The 14,937-nt window shown below is 45.0% G+C and overlaps 1 protein-coding gene across 2 annotated transcripts in view; it reads left to right on the top strand.

The window, feature by feature from the left end:
- Positions 1-14,937, top strand: part of capn15 (calpain 15) — a 97,683-nt gene that overhangs the window by 43,168 nt on the left and 39,578 nt on the right. For both annotated transcript variants that reach the window (XM_056297721.1, XM_056297720.1), the window contains exon 3: positions 9,353-9,561. In XM_056297721.1, coding sequence (XP_056153696.1) covers positions 9,353-9,561 — 209 coding nt within the window. The remainder of the gene's footprint in view (positions 1-9,352; positions 9,562-14,937) is intronic.

Here is a 14,937-nt window from a genome sequence, read left to right as displayed (position 1 = left end):
AGACATAGTGTGTTGATATTATAAAAAAAAAATTCTCTAAAGACTTTTGTGATAAAATTTTCCATATTGCCGAAGCACTATTTCACAGGTCAGATCCCCCCATTTACTCTAGTTTCCTGCCATAGTCCAAAGACCCTCACATTAAGGGATTTGGTGACTCTAAATTTCCCGTAGGTATGAAAGGCGCGGGTATGATTGTGTTTGTGTGGTCCCTGTGATGATCTGATGACCTGTGAATGGTGTTGCCCTGCCTTCCTCTGAATCTCTGCAGGCAGACTCTCCAGCCCCCATGACTGAACTGATTCATGCGGGTTTAGCTGACACACAAATGATGGAAGGTACATTTGTGTGGGCAGGAGCTTGGCTTTGAAGTCAGTGTTCTCTGTCACTATTTACAATCATTGCATTTAGATCTGGGCAATACTGTGTCGAAATAGTATCGCCATCATGATGTGCCAGAAGAAGAGACCTGGTGTGGGACTTTGGTTATTGTGATATGGTGTTGTAACTTTAATATTGTCGGTCCCTGGTCTTAAAGGCTGCATTACCATTAAGTGATTCAGATTTTTTTTTTGAACCGGCTGTTTTGGCTGAGCAAAGTGATTAATCAATGTCTCATGCTTGTTGATGATGTCCACATTACTGATGAGTGTTTTTCAACATTTTATTGCGTGTGAATACTCTTTTTCTTTTTGATCCCCCCCCCCCTTTTCTCCCCAATTGTATCTGGCCAATTACCCTATTTTCCGAGCCATCCCAGTCGCTGCCCCACCCCCTCTGCCGATCCAGGGAGGGCTGCAGACTACCACATGCCTCCTCCGATACATGTGGAGTCGCCAGCCGCTTCTTTTCACCTGACAGTGAGGAGTTTCACCAGGGGGACGTAGCGCGTGGGAGAATCACACTATATCTCCCCCCCCCCCCCCCCGAACAGGTGCCCCGACCGACCAGAGGAGGCGCTAGTGCGGCGACCATGACACATACCCACATCCGGCTTCCCACCCGCAGACACGGCCAATTGTATTTGCAGGGACGCCCGACCAAGCCGGAGGTAACGCAGGGATTTGAACCGGCGATCCCCGTGTTGGTAGGCAATGGAATAGACCGCTGTGCCACCTGGACGCCTGTAAATACCCATTAAAGCACCAAATAGTCATTCCCAGAATATCATCACATTATCAGTATCGAAGTATTGAGGCAAAAATATTGGTATTTGATTTTGTCAGTGTCGTCCAGCACTGATTGCTCTTTTGTTTTGTAGGTGAGCCATCCAGGGCCAGTCTGTCTGTTGGCTAGACTTACTTGGCCATTGAGCTCCAATGGAGCTGATCTGTTTGTTTGTCGTGAAACCGATACCGGAGACGGTTGCGTTTTGTTTTGTTTTGGATGCTCTAGTCTTAACTAGTCCCCGTATTACCCGTCCCCTGCAAAGCCAAGCAGAGACGAGTCGTAATTCCTGTCGAGGAGATTATTAGACGATTTAATGAAATGTGCCTTTTAACAGAGGGCGAAGCATTGATCACTCCCGATTCTCATTTCACATCAAAGTGAATGCTAATCTATCAATTTCTCCTGACTATTAAAAGATTAAAAATGCAGAACTTTTTCAGTGGGCGTTGAAAGCGTCGCTTGTGAAATCTCTTAGCGGCGCAGACCCCCATCAGGAAACAATGAATCTTCATTAAGCAACATAAATGCCAGTTGGGAGACAGTTAATCAAAGGTGGAGGTTTTTTTTTTTTTCTTAATTGAGAGAAACCTAATTACCCTTCTGTAATTACAAGCTAATTTGCTGATCAGAACACCTTATATGAGGTCTTTTTCGTCTGCCTCCGTGCCGCGGCATTGAGAAACATCGGGTCGCCGAGGTCAACTTTCTCATCGGGGAGCCCTGATTGGCCGGATTCGCACAGCCTCCCAGCTGTTTTGCGTCTCCGTGACATCTCCCATGGCAACGGCAGTTCGACGCCTGCATCTGCTACCTCTCCCTTGTTATCGCACAGCTTTTCATGTTTGCCTTCTCTCTCGGCGGCGCAGAACAGTCGCTGGAAAAGCTCCATGATGTTGTCATGATTCACAAATGTGCTGTTTGGAGTTCACCAAGCAAAGTGTGTACGGGTCACGCAAAGACTCACACGGCACGGCAAACGAGACAGACGTGCACAGGTGGATGAATCAGGAAATCTGCAGGGGGGGAAAAATGTTGCTTTGGCATAAGACTTCCCCCCCATACCCCAGATTATTACCTAATAACCAAGATTCAGGTGTTGTGTTTTGTTTCTCCTCAGGCGAGGAGCTGTGACACGGCCTGCCTGTTATCCACACGACTTCACTCGTCCTCGTGCTACGTTTGTAATGGCATGAAGTGAGCTCGGGGATGCATTATTAATGTCTACTTCGCACGTTGCGGGCTCAGCTGCCGGGGAGGAGGGCCTGGTGGGATGGGGGACAGCTCAATAAGAGGGAGAGGGAGATATATCAGAGCCTCTTCACCGCACACCCTCCCTGTCTCCAAACTAATTTGACAACTTCTCTCCAGCTTGCCCTTTCTCTCCTCTCATCAGCCTTCATTGGCTGCTGGAAATATCTCGGGCCAACCTCTCTCTCTCTCTCCCTCTCTCTCTCACTCTGTCTTTCTCTCTCTGTTTCTCTTTCTCTCTCGCTCTCTCTCTCGCTCTCTTTGTGTTTCTCTCTCTGTTTCTCTCTCTCTCGCACTCGCTCTCTCTCTGTGTTTCGCTCTCTCTCTCTCTCTCTCTTGCTCTCTCTCTCTCCTTGCGTTTCCTCGCCTATTCATCCCCTCTTCTTCCCACACTTGTTCTGTCATCTTCTGCCCCACCCCCACCCCTGCCTGCTCTGAGCACTACTTGCACTTTAGTTCTCGAGTATAGCTGTGTGTGTGTGTGTGTGTGTGTGTGTGTGTGTGTGTGCGTGTGCGTGTGCGTGTGCGCGCGCGCAAGCATGCATGTATGCAGGCTCGCATGCGAAGGTGAACACAGGGCTGGTGTATTTTTAGCAACAGATCCAGATAGGGTAGATCAGAGAGGAGCGGCAATTATCCATTACACTGTTGTGTAATCGGCGGCGGCGTTGAGCATCGGCGCTCAGGTGACAGGAAGACGGAGGTTGATGCCGGTGCATAAGAACGCTGAATAAGAACCACCGGCTCTCCGAATACATCCGCCTCCCTCAGGGCGCTGTTTCTCAGCTAGTGCCAAAATATCCCTCACCTAATAGCCCCGTTGGTGGGTATTTATCAGGTAAAGACCGTCGGCAGGCAGCGGACTACACACAGACTGTAGCTCAGCAGAGAGTGCTGGTTTAAGAAATGCTGGTCTCAGCCACATTAGCGTGCACCATGTGGGCTCAGGCCTGATACCAAAATCTGTAGTTTGTGTCTACCTCAGGACCTGTTTCCTGTTTAACACTACTCCATCCATCTATCCATCCATCATCTATACCATAGATTGCACAGCATATGGATGTAAGATCTTTGCATCACCTATATGGGGCACTGTGATTTCTGCAGAGCGGAAAACACAGATACCATCACCAGTCGGAGACATGAAAACGGATTTCAGATACAAAACGTGGGAGCGTGCAAAATTTGGAGATTTGGGGGAGAGCGTTACAAAATTTGTCAACATATGAGTAATTTAAAATAATTGTTCCTTAGAGCGGCCATTGCTTCCCATCACAGAAACCTCTGTGTCTTTGTGCACATGAGTGTCAGCAAACGCAGGTGGATTCTCTGTATGGGATAGAGAATTGTCTAAACAGTTGTCAAATTGGCCATCATCACAGAGGATTAAATCAACAAAATTAAGAAATACAACCATTTTACTTGTATTATTATTGTGCTTGATTACACAAACTTTGTTATTGTAGAAATGTGTAAAATGCCAAAAGCCTGGAAAAAAAATTACGTGCTGATCTTGAAGCTTTTATAGCCTCTTAATGGAACACTTACTTTCCAAACTCACACCGAAACGGAAATTAGAAGAAGTGAAATTACCTCTTGAGATGCTAGCCTCATGTTGAGAAACTCATTGACCTTGTGTTTCGAGAGAGAAGTTGGCTTGCACACAACCGTAGTCTTAGGGGCCGGCATCTGGCGACCATTACAAGAACTGCATCTTAAGGCACTTCCACGTTGGCTTCCCCAAATTAGCTGCAGTGGTTGCGCTTGATCTACACTCTTTTAGTCTAGTTCGGGGGGCTCGCAGCTGTTGCTCCGCTCTGTGGGGTCGCCTGTTTGCCGGCTCGCCGGGCATGCCAACAAACAAGTTGGCACCGCCAAGGACCCATCAGTGTCTCTGCTGAGCCAGAAAACCCAGCGTGGCGGCATTGCCAATCCTTGCCAACCCGCTGTGGGCAGGACAGAGAGACGCCTTGCAGGAACGGATTGACTGGCGTTCATAGTTTACCTGGTGGCTCACACAAGGCCGTACAAGGCCCCGTTGATGAGCTTTAACTCCCAGTAGTCTATCAGTCTGTCTCTCTATCTGACTATTCAGTTGGATCTCTTTGTGAGTTCGAGGTCACTGTGTAACCTAAATTCCAGTGGTTTATGGAAGGATCCTGGCATGACATATTTCCCTCGCAGGAAAGGTGACATTGGTGTCAGTCTGAAGGCAGTTCAGTCTATGGGGTCTAAATGTTAATAAGAGATTATCTGAGCAGCAGGTCCTAAATTATCCCAGTAATTAGGTTTGATTAAGCAGTGGGAGATGATTACTTTTTTCCCCCCCGATGTGGAGATTGCGTGTTTGATTATCTTTCACACAAAGGGTAGTAAATGAGTGTCATCAAGTGCCTTCTCTGCTGTCCTCTTGGTAAAAGATGGTGCACAGAAACTAACAATTGGTAAATAACTCATCGCACATTGGAGTCAATTCTTTCATCCACGTTGAGGGTTTTTATCCCCACCAGGCGGTGGCCTGGAGGGGATTGTGTTTGGTCACGTGTGTGTGTGTGTGTGTGTGTGTGTGTGTGTGTGCGTGTGTGTGTGTGTCTTTCAATCTGTATGTTCGTCCATCCGTCCATGGATAATCTCACAAATTATTGGCCCTATTGGCCTAAATTCACCCCCTTTTCTCCCTAATTGTACTTGGCCAATTACCCCACTCTTCCGAGTCATCCTGGCCATTGCTCCACCCACTCTGCCGATCTGGGGAGGGCTGCAGACTACCACATGCCTCCTCCGATACAAGTGGAGTCACAGTGAGAAGTTTCACCAGGGGGACGTAGTGCCAACAGGCGCCTCGACTGACCAGAGGAGGGGCTAGTGCAGTGACCAGGACACATACCCACATCCGGCTTCCCACCCGCAGATACGGCAATTGTGTCTATAGGGACATCCAGCCAAGCCGGGGGTAACACGGGAATTTGAACCGGCGATTCCCATGTTGGTAGGCAACGGAATAGACCACTATGCCACCCGGACACCCGCGGCCTAAATTTCTTTGTGCACAGTTATAATGAAAAAACTCTCGTGGTTGCAGTGATTAAAAACCTTCAAAAAAATGTTTGTTCTCGCTATCGCTGCTCCCTCTTCTAATTTACACTGGTTCGCTGGACCAACGCTGCTTTCTGCCGCTGCCTGGTCTGAGTCAGCCATGCGCATGTGCGACTCGTATCTCTGTTTGAGTCAGACTGAGCCGCAATAGTGTCAAACCCAAAACATATTCGGGTATGAGTCTTGAAAGTAAATGAGAAGTCGATAGTATTTCGCAAGCCAGCAGAACATCCACTGCTGATCTCAGCACAGGAGAACCGGCAGTACACCGGATGAACCAAAAATAATGCACTTTATTCACCTCGCCGCCACGCTGAAGTGCCATAGTCACCAATGTTAAAACTCTGCTATAAAAATACAATTTCAAGAGATGGATTAATCACTGCTACAGCTGGAAATCAACTCAGTAGCTACAGTAAAATATGTCCCATGGCTGAGCTATGTTTTCCTAACCTTGTTTTATGAATGGAAGTCCAATCAGCAGAGCAGCCACTCGCCTTGATTCATTTGATATCATGAAAACCGCGACGGTTAAACGCCTTTCCAGTCTTTTAATGAGAGCTTTGAAATTATGATAGCCTGATCTCTTTCATTTCATATTAGACTTGATCGCTTTTGTGCGAAGGTCCGCCAAAGACGCTGTGCATCCACAGACTGACAGGCAAAAAGTTTTTATCGGGTCGATTTTTTTAGCTTGATTGTTAGGTAGATTTTTTTTAGCTTAAGTGCTACAATCAGAAACTTTTTACCCATTCAATTGAATGGGCGCTGCGCTGTTTGTGCGTGTACAGAGAAGGGGGCGATACGTACACCTGGCGGAGATCTGCACTCTACTGAGTGCACTCCTTTAGTTTTCCCCTGAGTTCCTGGCTCGCATGTTGGATGGTTTAGTACACAACAGGTAGCGCCGCTGCCCCTTTGGTATTAGTTGGGTGAGCGTGCCATCGTCAGATCTGTCTCTGTGTCTCCCATGTTAACAAGATATTCAGACCTCAGTAGGTTGAATAACATCTCACTAGCTCACCTCTTACTTCATACTGCTCTCAAAAGAAGGGGCCTTGTGTCTGGGAGCCGAGGGTCGGTGGGTTTTCCTTGTCCGGGTCAGCCCGAGTTAGCCTGGATTAAGCAAATGCTGAACTGGATGAATGCTGTTGAGTGTTTAGTCACTGGCAAATGTCCAGAGGAGAGAAATGGTGATGAGTAGCACCGGTTTCCCTTAATGAATAGAGAGCTGGGATCAGAAACAGAATCAGCCTTTGATTTATTTGCCAATAAACTTTTAACTTAGCAGTACTTGACATGGTGGGTTTTTTTTTTTCATGCGATTAATTCACAAGTCAATATATTTTTTTTGAACTGTTGTGTTTGTCATGAGTACTTCCACACACTCTCCCCACCCGCTCTCTCTTTTGTCCTGGGTACAAAGTTAAACTGCAACTGTTGGGTCGTCGGCAACTAAACCGTCCCCCCCACTTCAACCCTTGGGTTTTTGTGAGGAGGGTGTGTGGACACCCAGCAGGACTAAAAACAAAACCTGTCAAAGGGCGGATGAGTTCCTCTGTGACCCAACGGCCATCAATACCTGGAGAGGAGATAGGGACCACCAGGTACTCCCCCAACTGAAACACAACGATGGCTCAACCGAGACTTGTTGAGGTATCAGCTGTGCCTCTACGACCTCCATAGGTTACGGAACTGATGATGATGATGATGACCCAATTTCTCCTCAGGGATGAATAAAGTATTCTGATTCTGTTTCTGATTCCACACAGAATGTGAATATTACACTGTGAAAAAGGAGCGTTAATTTTTTTTCCCGGAACAAGGTCGAATTTTCTAAGCTTTCGCACCACAAGTTAGACATAACACAACATTCGAAAAATAAGATTGATATATAGATGTAAGTTGGTGTTCTACGTAGTATATAAAAAGGACTATAAGTTGACGAAATTAGTATGAGTGGAGGATACGAATGGGCAGCCGTCTACGGTAGCATCTTAACATCTAGGCTAGCACGAGTAGCTTCTGCAAAGGTTGAGCTGGTAACTTGCAGGTAGAGCAATGCACAACCGCCAACCAAAGTGAGGAGTCCAGTCCTCGACGTGGTTCAGCAGTTAGTGAATGACAGTGAAACTGCCAGTATGAGAAGTTTAATTCACTCTGTAGCTTATCGGGCCGCGTACAGCACAGAGATGTGACCCATGTCAGAAAAGGAATTGACCCACGATACTCTGACGAGCTTTTGGGGGGGGGAGCGCCTACCTAATATTAAACATTACTAAATGTTACTGACAATCAGGTCCACGCCATACACTTGCAAAAGATTTGAATGTGTGGGTTTGGGTGTGTGTTAAATCAAGTTTATTTGTGTAGCTGTGTATCACAATTTAGTCCCAGATGGCTTTACAGTCACATTACATTTGGTGCTTGGCAACAATTGGCATTTGGTGCTTGGCAATAGTTCAAAATTATTGTTGCCTTTCAATGGTATCTTACTGGGAGGAAATTTAGATATTGTCATATTCCAGTATGTTGTTGACCCGGAGGCATTCGCTCAAAAACCGTGTTACCAGGGCCAAAGCCTTTCCCTGACCACTGCATTAAAACCACAGCCAATAGGAATCCTGGATAAATCGGTGAACTGTAGCATCAATAAGCCAAATGGGGACTGCAGGCAGTCGGTCCTCTCAGGGAAATGGTTGTTGCAGAGGGAGAAGGGGCATAGAGTAGATTGGGGGTGGGGGGGATTAGGAGGTGGTGAGGAGGAGGAGGAGGTACTCCAATGCCTGTGGCTGACGGCTGGCACTGTGCAGAGGTGACAAAATTGGATTGTCTGGGGCGATGACAAATCAATTTGACCCACACACTGACTGCCCGCTGAGCTCCCACCCCCCCTGCTTCTACCCTCAACCTGCCCCACCCACTCTCTGTGAGCCCAGGTTGTCCTCACTCTGCCGACAGGAAAGCAGATAGCGACATGTTTTTTTGGGGGGGCACGTGTGTGTTCGCGTGCCCCGTAAGGTCTTTTACCGGAGTGTTTTTCACCAGGCCAATGGCCTGGAACAGATTGGGTGTCTTGACCTCTTAAATGCACCTGTTTGTGGATCCGCTGTACAGTAGGGTGAACGTGCCTTGCGTTTCAGGGTAGGTTTACAGGTTTTATAATCCGACATGGAGGTTTGTAAGCCTTGGGCCTGAGCGTGAGAACGTGTTGGGAGGTGTTTGATAGTTCATCTGGCGTGCGGTCTGGAGGCCGGCTGAGGCATGTTTGGTGCTCCTGCTGTCCTGCTGAGCGTGCATATGCTAATGTGCTAGCGGCGGGGAGTCACGTCCTCCCACCACGGGAATAAATTTGTGAGTCAGCGGTGTGCCCTTTGTTCCTGCCAGTTTCCTGGGGCTCCTATGGCAGCCAGCGGGATCCTGAATTAATCGGCGCCAGATTAGAAACCACGTAACGGATGTTGCTTCAAGGACTTTGAAGTTGAGGGTCGTAGCTCACAGTGCCATCGGGCCAGGCATTACTCCTCTGTTCCCTTTCATTTTCATGCTGTTCCACCTCCTCCCTGTAGTATAATTGTAAAAGAAAAATAAAGGTTTAGTTGTGTCTCTTAGATTAAGTCTCCTAGATTAATCTCTTAGATTAAGCCATCTGTTTTCATTTTGCTGACTGTCCCACTTTTTTTGTTTTGAATATGATTAACTTGAATGGAGCCCACTGTGCCTTTATTGAATATACCTACTGTTTAACTTAGTTCCATAATCTGTCCATCCGGCCCCCTGTGTTTCTCTCTCACTCGCTCGCTCTCTCTCTCTCTCTCGCTCCCTCTCTCTCTTTTAGAACACGGTGAACTTTGTGGATGACAGTTTTCCCCCCGGCCCGCGCTCCGTTGGCTTTCCTGAAGGCGACAGTGTGCAGCAGCGAATCAAAAAGTGGCTCCGCCCCCACGAGATCAACTGCAGCAACTTCAAAGACCGAGGCGTCAAGTGGTCCGTCTTCCGCACACCACGGCCCTCCGACATCCTGCAAGGCCTGCTGGGAAACTGCTGGTAAGACAGAGCATGGTATCTTCCTGAGCGTACTTTAAGGGATGTGCCGATTACATGTCCGTACTGCAGATGAACAATCCAGTTACTCTACTCATACCCTCATACGAAGTCTCACAGGATGGTTTATACTTAAGTCATTTCAAGTCAAGTCAAGTCAGTTTCATTTGTATAGCCCAATATCACAAATTACAAATTTGCCTCAGGGGGCTTTACAGCAACACAACATCCTGTCCTTAGACCCTCGCATCAGATAAGGAACAACTCCCAAAAAAAAAAAACCCTTTAAAAGGGAGAAAAAATAGGAAGAAACCTCAGGGAGAGCAACAGAGGAAGGATCTCTCTCCTAAGACGGAAAACGTGCAATGGATGTTGTCTGTATAGAATAAAAAACAATTTACACAATACAACGTTGAAAGAGGATAACAGAATTATAATGTAATTATAAAATATGTGAATAATATGATGAGTAGGATGCCAGGGAATGTCCAGATGCCACCGGAAAAACCCAGGACCTGAGCCACGCGACCACCATCAATCACCATGAAGACCAAAAAACAAAAAACACATTAGTCACATGTCTGTGTGAGAGGATATAACATTGAAACAGGATAACAAAATTGTAAGGATTTATAAGATATATAAAAGAAATTTGATGAGGGGAATGCTAAGCAGTGTTCAGGTGGTGACCACCATCACCATGGAGACCTGGGAGGAGGACAGACTTGCACGTGTACACAACGGAGACGCACGTCACACCATTCACACACACAGAAGAAGAGAAAGGAGAAGACATCATTCAGAGAGAGGGAGAAAAAAAACATGAGAGAAAAGAAGTTTGCAATAGTCAATAATCTATATTCCATAATCTCGTCAGCAGAACAGTGGTTGGTAAATTCATTGAGACAGAAACCGACCCGCCGTGCAGTACGGGTTGTTAAGCACTCAACTTAAAGACAACCAAATGTAGGCTAAGGTAAAAAGACGAGGTATAGTTTTGGATTTATAGGACTCAACAGACTCTGATTGTCTGACGGCAGCAGGCAGGTTATTCCACCAGAACAAAGCCCGATAGGAAAAGGCTCTGCCAACAGCTGACTTCTTTTTAACTTTGGGTACACACAGGAACCCTGTATTTTGAGAGTGAAGAGCTCGAGGTGGAATGTACGGTTTAAGGAGATCAGACAGGTAAGATGGGGCAAGCCCATTTAGGATTTTATAAGTCAGCAGAAGCACCTTGAAGTCTGATCTAACATGGATAGGAAGCCAATGAAGGGAGACATGAATTGGTATAATATGGTAAAATTTTCTAGTTTTAGTTAGGATTCTAGCTGCAGCATTCTGAACCATCTGAAGACATCTGGTACTAGCATGTGGCAGACCTGAGCATAGAACACTACAATAATCAAGTCTGGATGAAACAAATGCATGTATTAGAGTCTCTGCGTCAGCCATGGTCAGGAAATACCAAATTTTAGCTATGTTACGTTACATAAGTGAAAAAAGGCAGTCTTGGTGATTTCTTTAATGTGCTTATCAAAGGAAAGGCTGGGATCAAACATAACACCAAGAGTTTTGGCTGCCACACTTTGTGAAATCACAGAGTTGTCATTTGTTATTGTTACTTGATCAAATTGGTGTCTTTGTCTAGCAGGGCCAACGACCAGCATCTCCGTTTCATCCATATTTAAAAGCAGAAAATTTAGTGACGTCCAGTTTTTCAAAGCAGCCAAGCAGGCTTCTAAATTAGTCATTTGAGTATGATTATCAGCCCTTGTAGGTGCATACAGCTGAGTATCATCTGTATAGAAATGAAAATTTATTCCATGACTGCATGTAATTTGGCCAAGAGGTGAAATATAAAGAGGGAAAAGTAAAGGGCCAAGAACTGAGCCCTGAGGTATGCCATATTTAACGTCAGAGAATTTCGATGTAATAATATTATAGCAGGGACAATGTGTTCTTCCAGATACGTAAGTAGGACTTAAGGCAAGAGAGAGCTAAGCCAGAGACACCAAAATTAAATTTTATTCTGACTAATAGTACACAGTGATCAATGGCGTCAAAGGCCGCGCTGAGGTCCACTACTAGAAGAACAGAAGTGGAATCAGAGTCCATAGCTTCTAGAAGATCATTCACCACTCTGGTCAAAGCAGTTTCAGTGGAGTTGACAGGCCCTGAAAGCCGATTGAAAAGGTTCATATAGATGATTTTGCTCTATATGAGTTGAAAGTTGTTGATACACGATCTTTCTAGTACTTTAGAAAAGAATGGAAGATTAGAGACTGGTCAATAGTTATTAAGAGACCCTGGATTGGGGTGCGGTTTCTTAAGTAGAGGTTTGAACACAGCTGTCTTAAAACTGCTGGGAGCAGTGCCAGTAGTAAGTGATAAATTCCCAATGTCTAGCATTGTAGGTCCCAGGAAAGGCCAGGCTATTTAAAAAATGTTGCTGGTAAAGGGTAGAGTAGGCAAGTAGTTGGTTTAAAAGTTGACATGAGCTTAGTCAAAGTATCAAGAGAGATATTCTCAAAACCTGTAATAACAGGAACTATCAGTGACTCATTGTATAGATATTAATTTGGTAAGACAGGATCTGCAGGAGTAGCTGGAGTTGAAGAACTAATATTATTTATGATCTCATTAACCTTATTGCAGAAAAAGTCTAGAAACTCATGGGCCGTGAATGATGAGCCGCTAATAGACAGCTGCTTTTTAGTAAGTTTAGATACAGTGTCAAAGAGAACTCTGGGGTTATGCTTATTAAAATTTATTAAGTGAGAGAGAGAGAGAGATGTTGCTTTTGCAGCAGATAAAGTATGCTTGTATTTCAATAAATATTCATGCCAAGATATGTGAAAAATGTCCAATTCTGATTTTTGCCATTTACGTTCCAGTCTCCTGGAGGCCCACTGAATTGCATGTGTCTCATGGTTAAACCAGGGTGTAGGCCTCTTTAGTTGCCTAGCTCTGGTAGTGAGAGGTGCAACTAAATAGAGGACACTAGAGAGGGCCACATATACTAAGTCACTAGTGAAATTGTCAACAGAGTCAGTTTCTACAGTGAAAAGGAGCCAAGACTTCAGGCAGCTGCTGACCAAATGCAATTACAGTGGATGGACCAATGTGGCGAGTGGCAATTACATCTGTGTTGACATTAACTGGACGGGCCAATAATACTTCAAATTTGATGAGAAAATGATCTGAATGTCTTGCCAACCATATCTGCTGTGTCAGATCAAAAACGGCTATCGCTTTGGATAAAACTAAATTAAGGGTGTCACCACTGCAATGAGCCGACTCTTGAACAAACTGAGCGAACCCAAAAATATCAACAAGCTCCAGAAAGGCTTTACTTGGAGGATCAGCAGCCTTATTCAGATGAATATTGAAATCACCAAGAATTGGAATCTCACCAGTATGAGTAACAAGACCTGAGACAAATTCTTCCAAGAAATCAAATCAAATCAAATCAATTAAATTTTATGTGTATAGCCCAATATCACAAATTACAAATTTTCCTCAGTGGGCTTAACAGCAACACAACATCCTGACCTTAGACCCTCTCATCGGATAAGGAACAACTCCCTAAAAAAAAACCTTTAACAGGGAGAAAAAATAGGAAGAAACCTCAGGGAGAGCAACAGAGGAGGGATCTCTCTCCCAAGACAGACAGCGTGCAATGGATGTTGTGTTCACGCAATTTACATAATACAACATTGAAAGAGGATAACAGAATTATAATGGACATAAAATTGATGAAGAACATGATGCACAGGATGTCAAGCAGTGTCCACATGCCAACGGAACAGTCCAGGACCCAGGCCACGCGACCCCACGGACACCTGGGAGGAAAACTGACTGCAAGTGCACACAAGAGAGACTCACATGACATCATTCAAACACAGAAAAAGAGAAAGGAGAAGACATCATTCAGAGAGAGAGAAAAGACATGTTAGAGAAGAGAACAGTTTGCAATAGTCATTAGTCATCAATTAAGTCATCAACTAGTCATAATCTATACTCTGTAATCTATACTCGATAATCTCGTCAGCAGAACAGTGGTTGTAAAATTCATTGAGACAGAAAACCGACCCGCCATCCAGTACAGGTTGTGAAGCGCTCAACTTAAAGGCAACTAATTGTAAGCTAAGGCAAAAAGATGAGTTTTAAGTTTGGATTTAAAGACTCAACAGACTCTGATTGTCTGATGGCAGCAGGCAGGTTATTCCACAACAATGGAGCCCGATAGGAAAAGGCCCTGCCACCAGCTGACTTCTTTTTAACTTGAGTACACACAGGAGACCTGTATTTTGAGAACGAAAAGCTCGAGATGGCATGTAAGGTTTAAGGAGATCAGACAGGTAAGATGGGGCAAGCCCATTTAGGATTTTATAAGTCAGCAGAAGCACCTTGTATTCTGATCTAACATGGATAGGAAGGCAATGAAGGGAGGCAAGAATTGGTGTAATATGGTCAAATTTCCTAGTTTTAGTTAGGATTCTAGCTGCAGCATTCTGAACCATCTGAAGACTTTTAGTACTAGAATGTGGCAGACCTGAGAACAGAACATTACAGTAATCAAGTCTGGATGAAACAAATGCATGTATTAGAGTCTCTGCGTCAGCCATGGAGAGAAAAGACCGAATTGTAGCTATGTTACGTAAGTGAAATGGTGAGTAAGAGCCAGGAGGTTGATAGAGTATCACAATCTGGACTGAGCCGAGTCTGTTCATGGCTGAGGGAAATGAACCTAGAACAAGAGCCTCAAAAGACTGGAATTTAGATTCAAGTCTAGAAGTCAGATTGAATATACACTTAAATATTAAGGCAACACCCCCACCTTGTTTATTTGCCCGAGCTACAGGGGCATAAATATAGTTGGATGAAGAAGCTTCATTTCCGGGAAAGAAAACATTTGGTTTCAGCCATGTTTCACGTAACCCAATCATATCGAAACTATGTTGAAGAATCAGATCATTTATTAGTAAGGCTTTGGTAGACAATGAGCTGATATTTATGAAACCAAATTTAAGCATCTTGTGGAAGTGCTCAGTAGTAGGCAGAACTTAAGAGCTTCCAATAGGTGACATATTAATTGGAATCAGACACCTTGTATTATTAGTTGACAATTTTGATGGCGTACGCTTTGGATGATATGTGGTCACACTTTTGATAACATTAAATGCTTAGTTGTTTTTTTTTTGTTGTTGTTGATTTTCCCTGTTTTCCTCCCCAATTGTACTTGGCCAATTACCCCACTCTTCCGAGCCATCCCGATCTCTGCTCCACTCCCTCTGCTGATCCCGGGAGGGCTGCAGACTACCACATGCCTCCTCCGATACATGTGGAGTCGCCAGCTGCTTCTTTTCACCTGAC

This window comes from Lampris incognitus, chromosome 17 (assembly GCF_029633865.1).
Source record: "Lampris incognitus isolate fLamInc1 chromosome 17, fLamInc1.hap2, whole genome shotgun sequence".
Taxonomy (NCBI): domain Eukaryota; kingdom Metazoa; phylum Chordata; class Actinopteri; order Lampriformes; family Lampridae; genus Lampris; species Lampris incognitus.
Note: the sequence above shows the minus strand (reverse complement) of the source record. Positions and strands in the feature narration are given on the sequence as shown.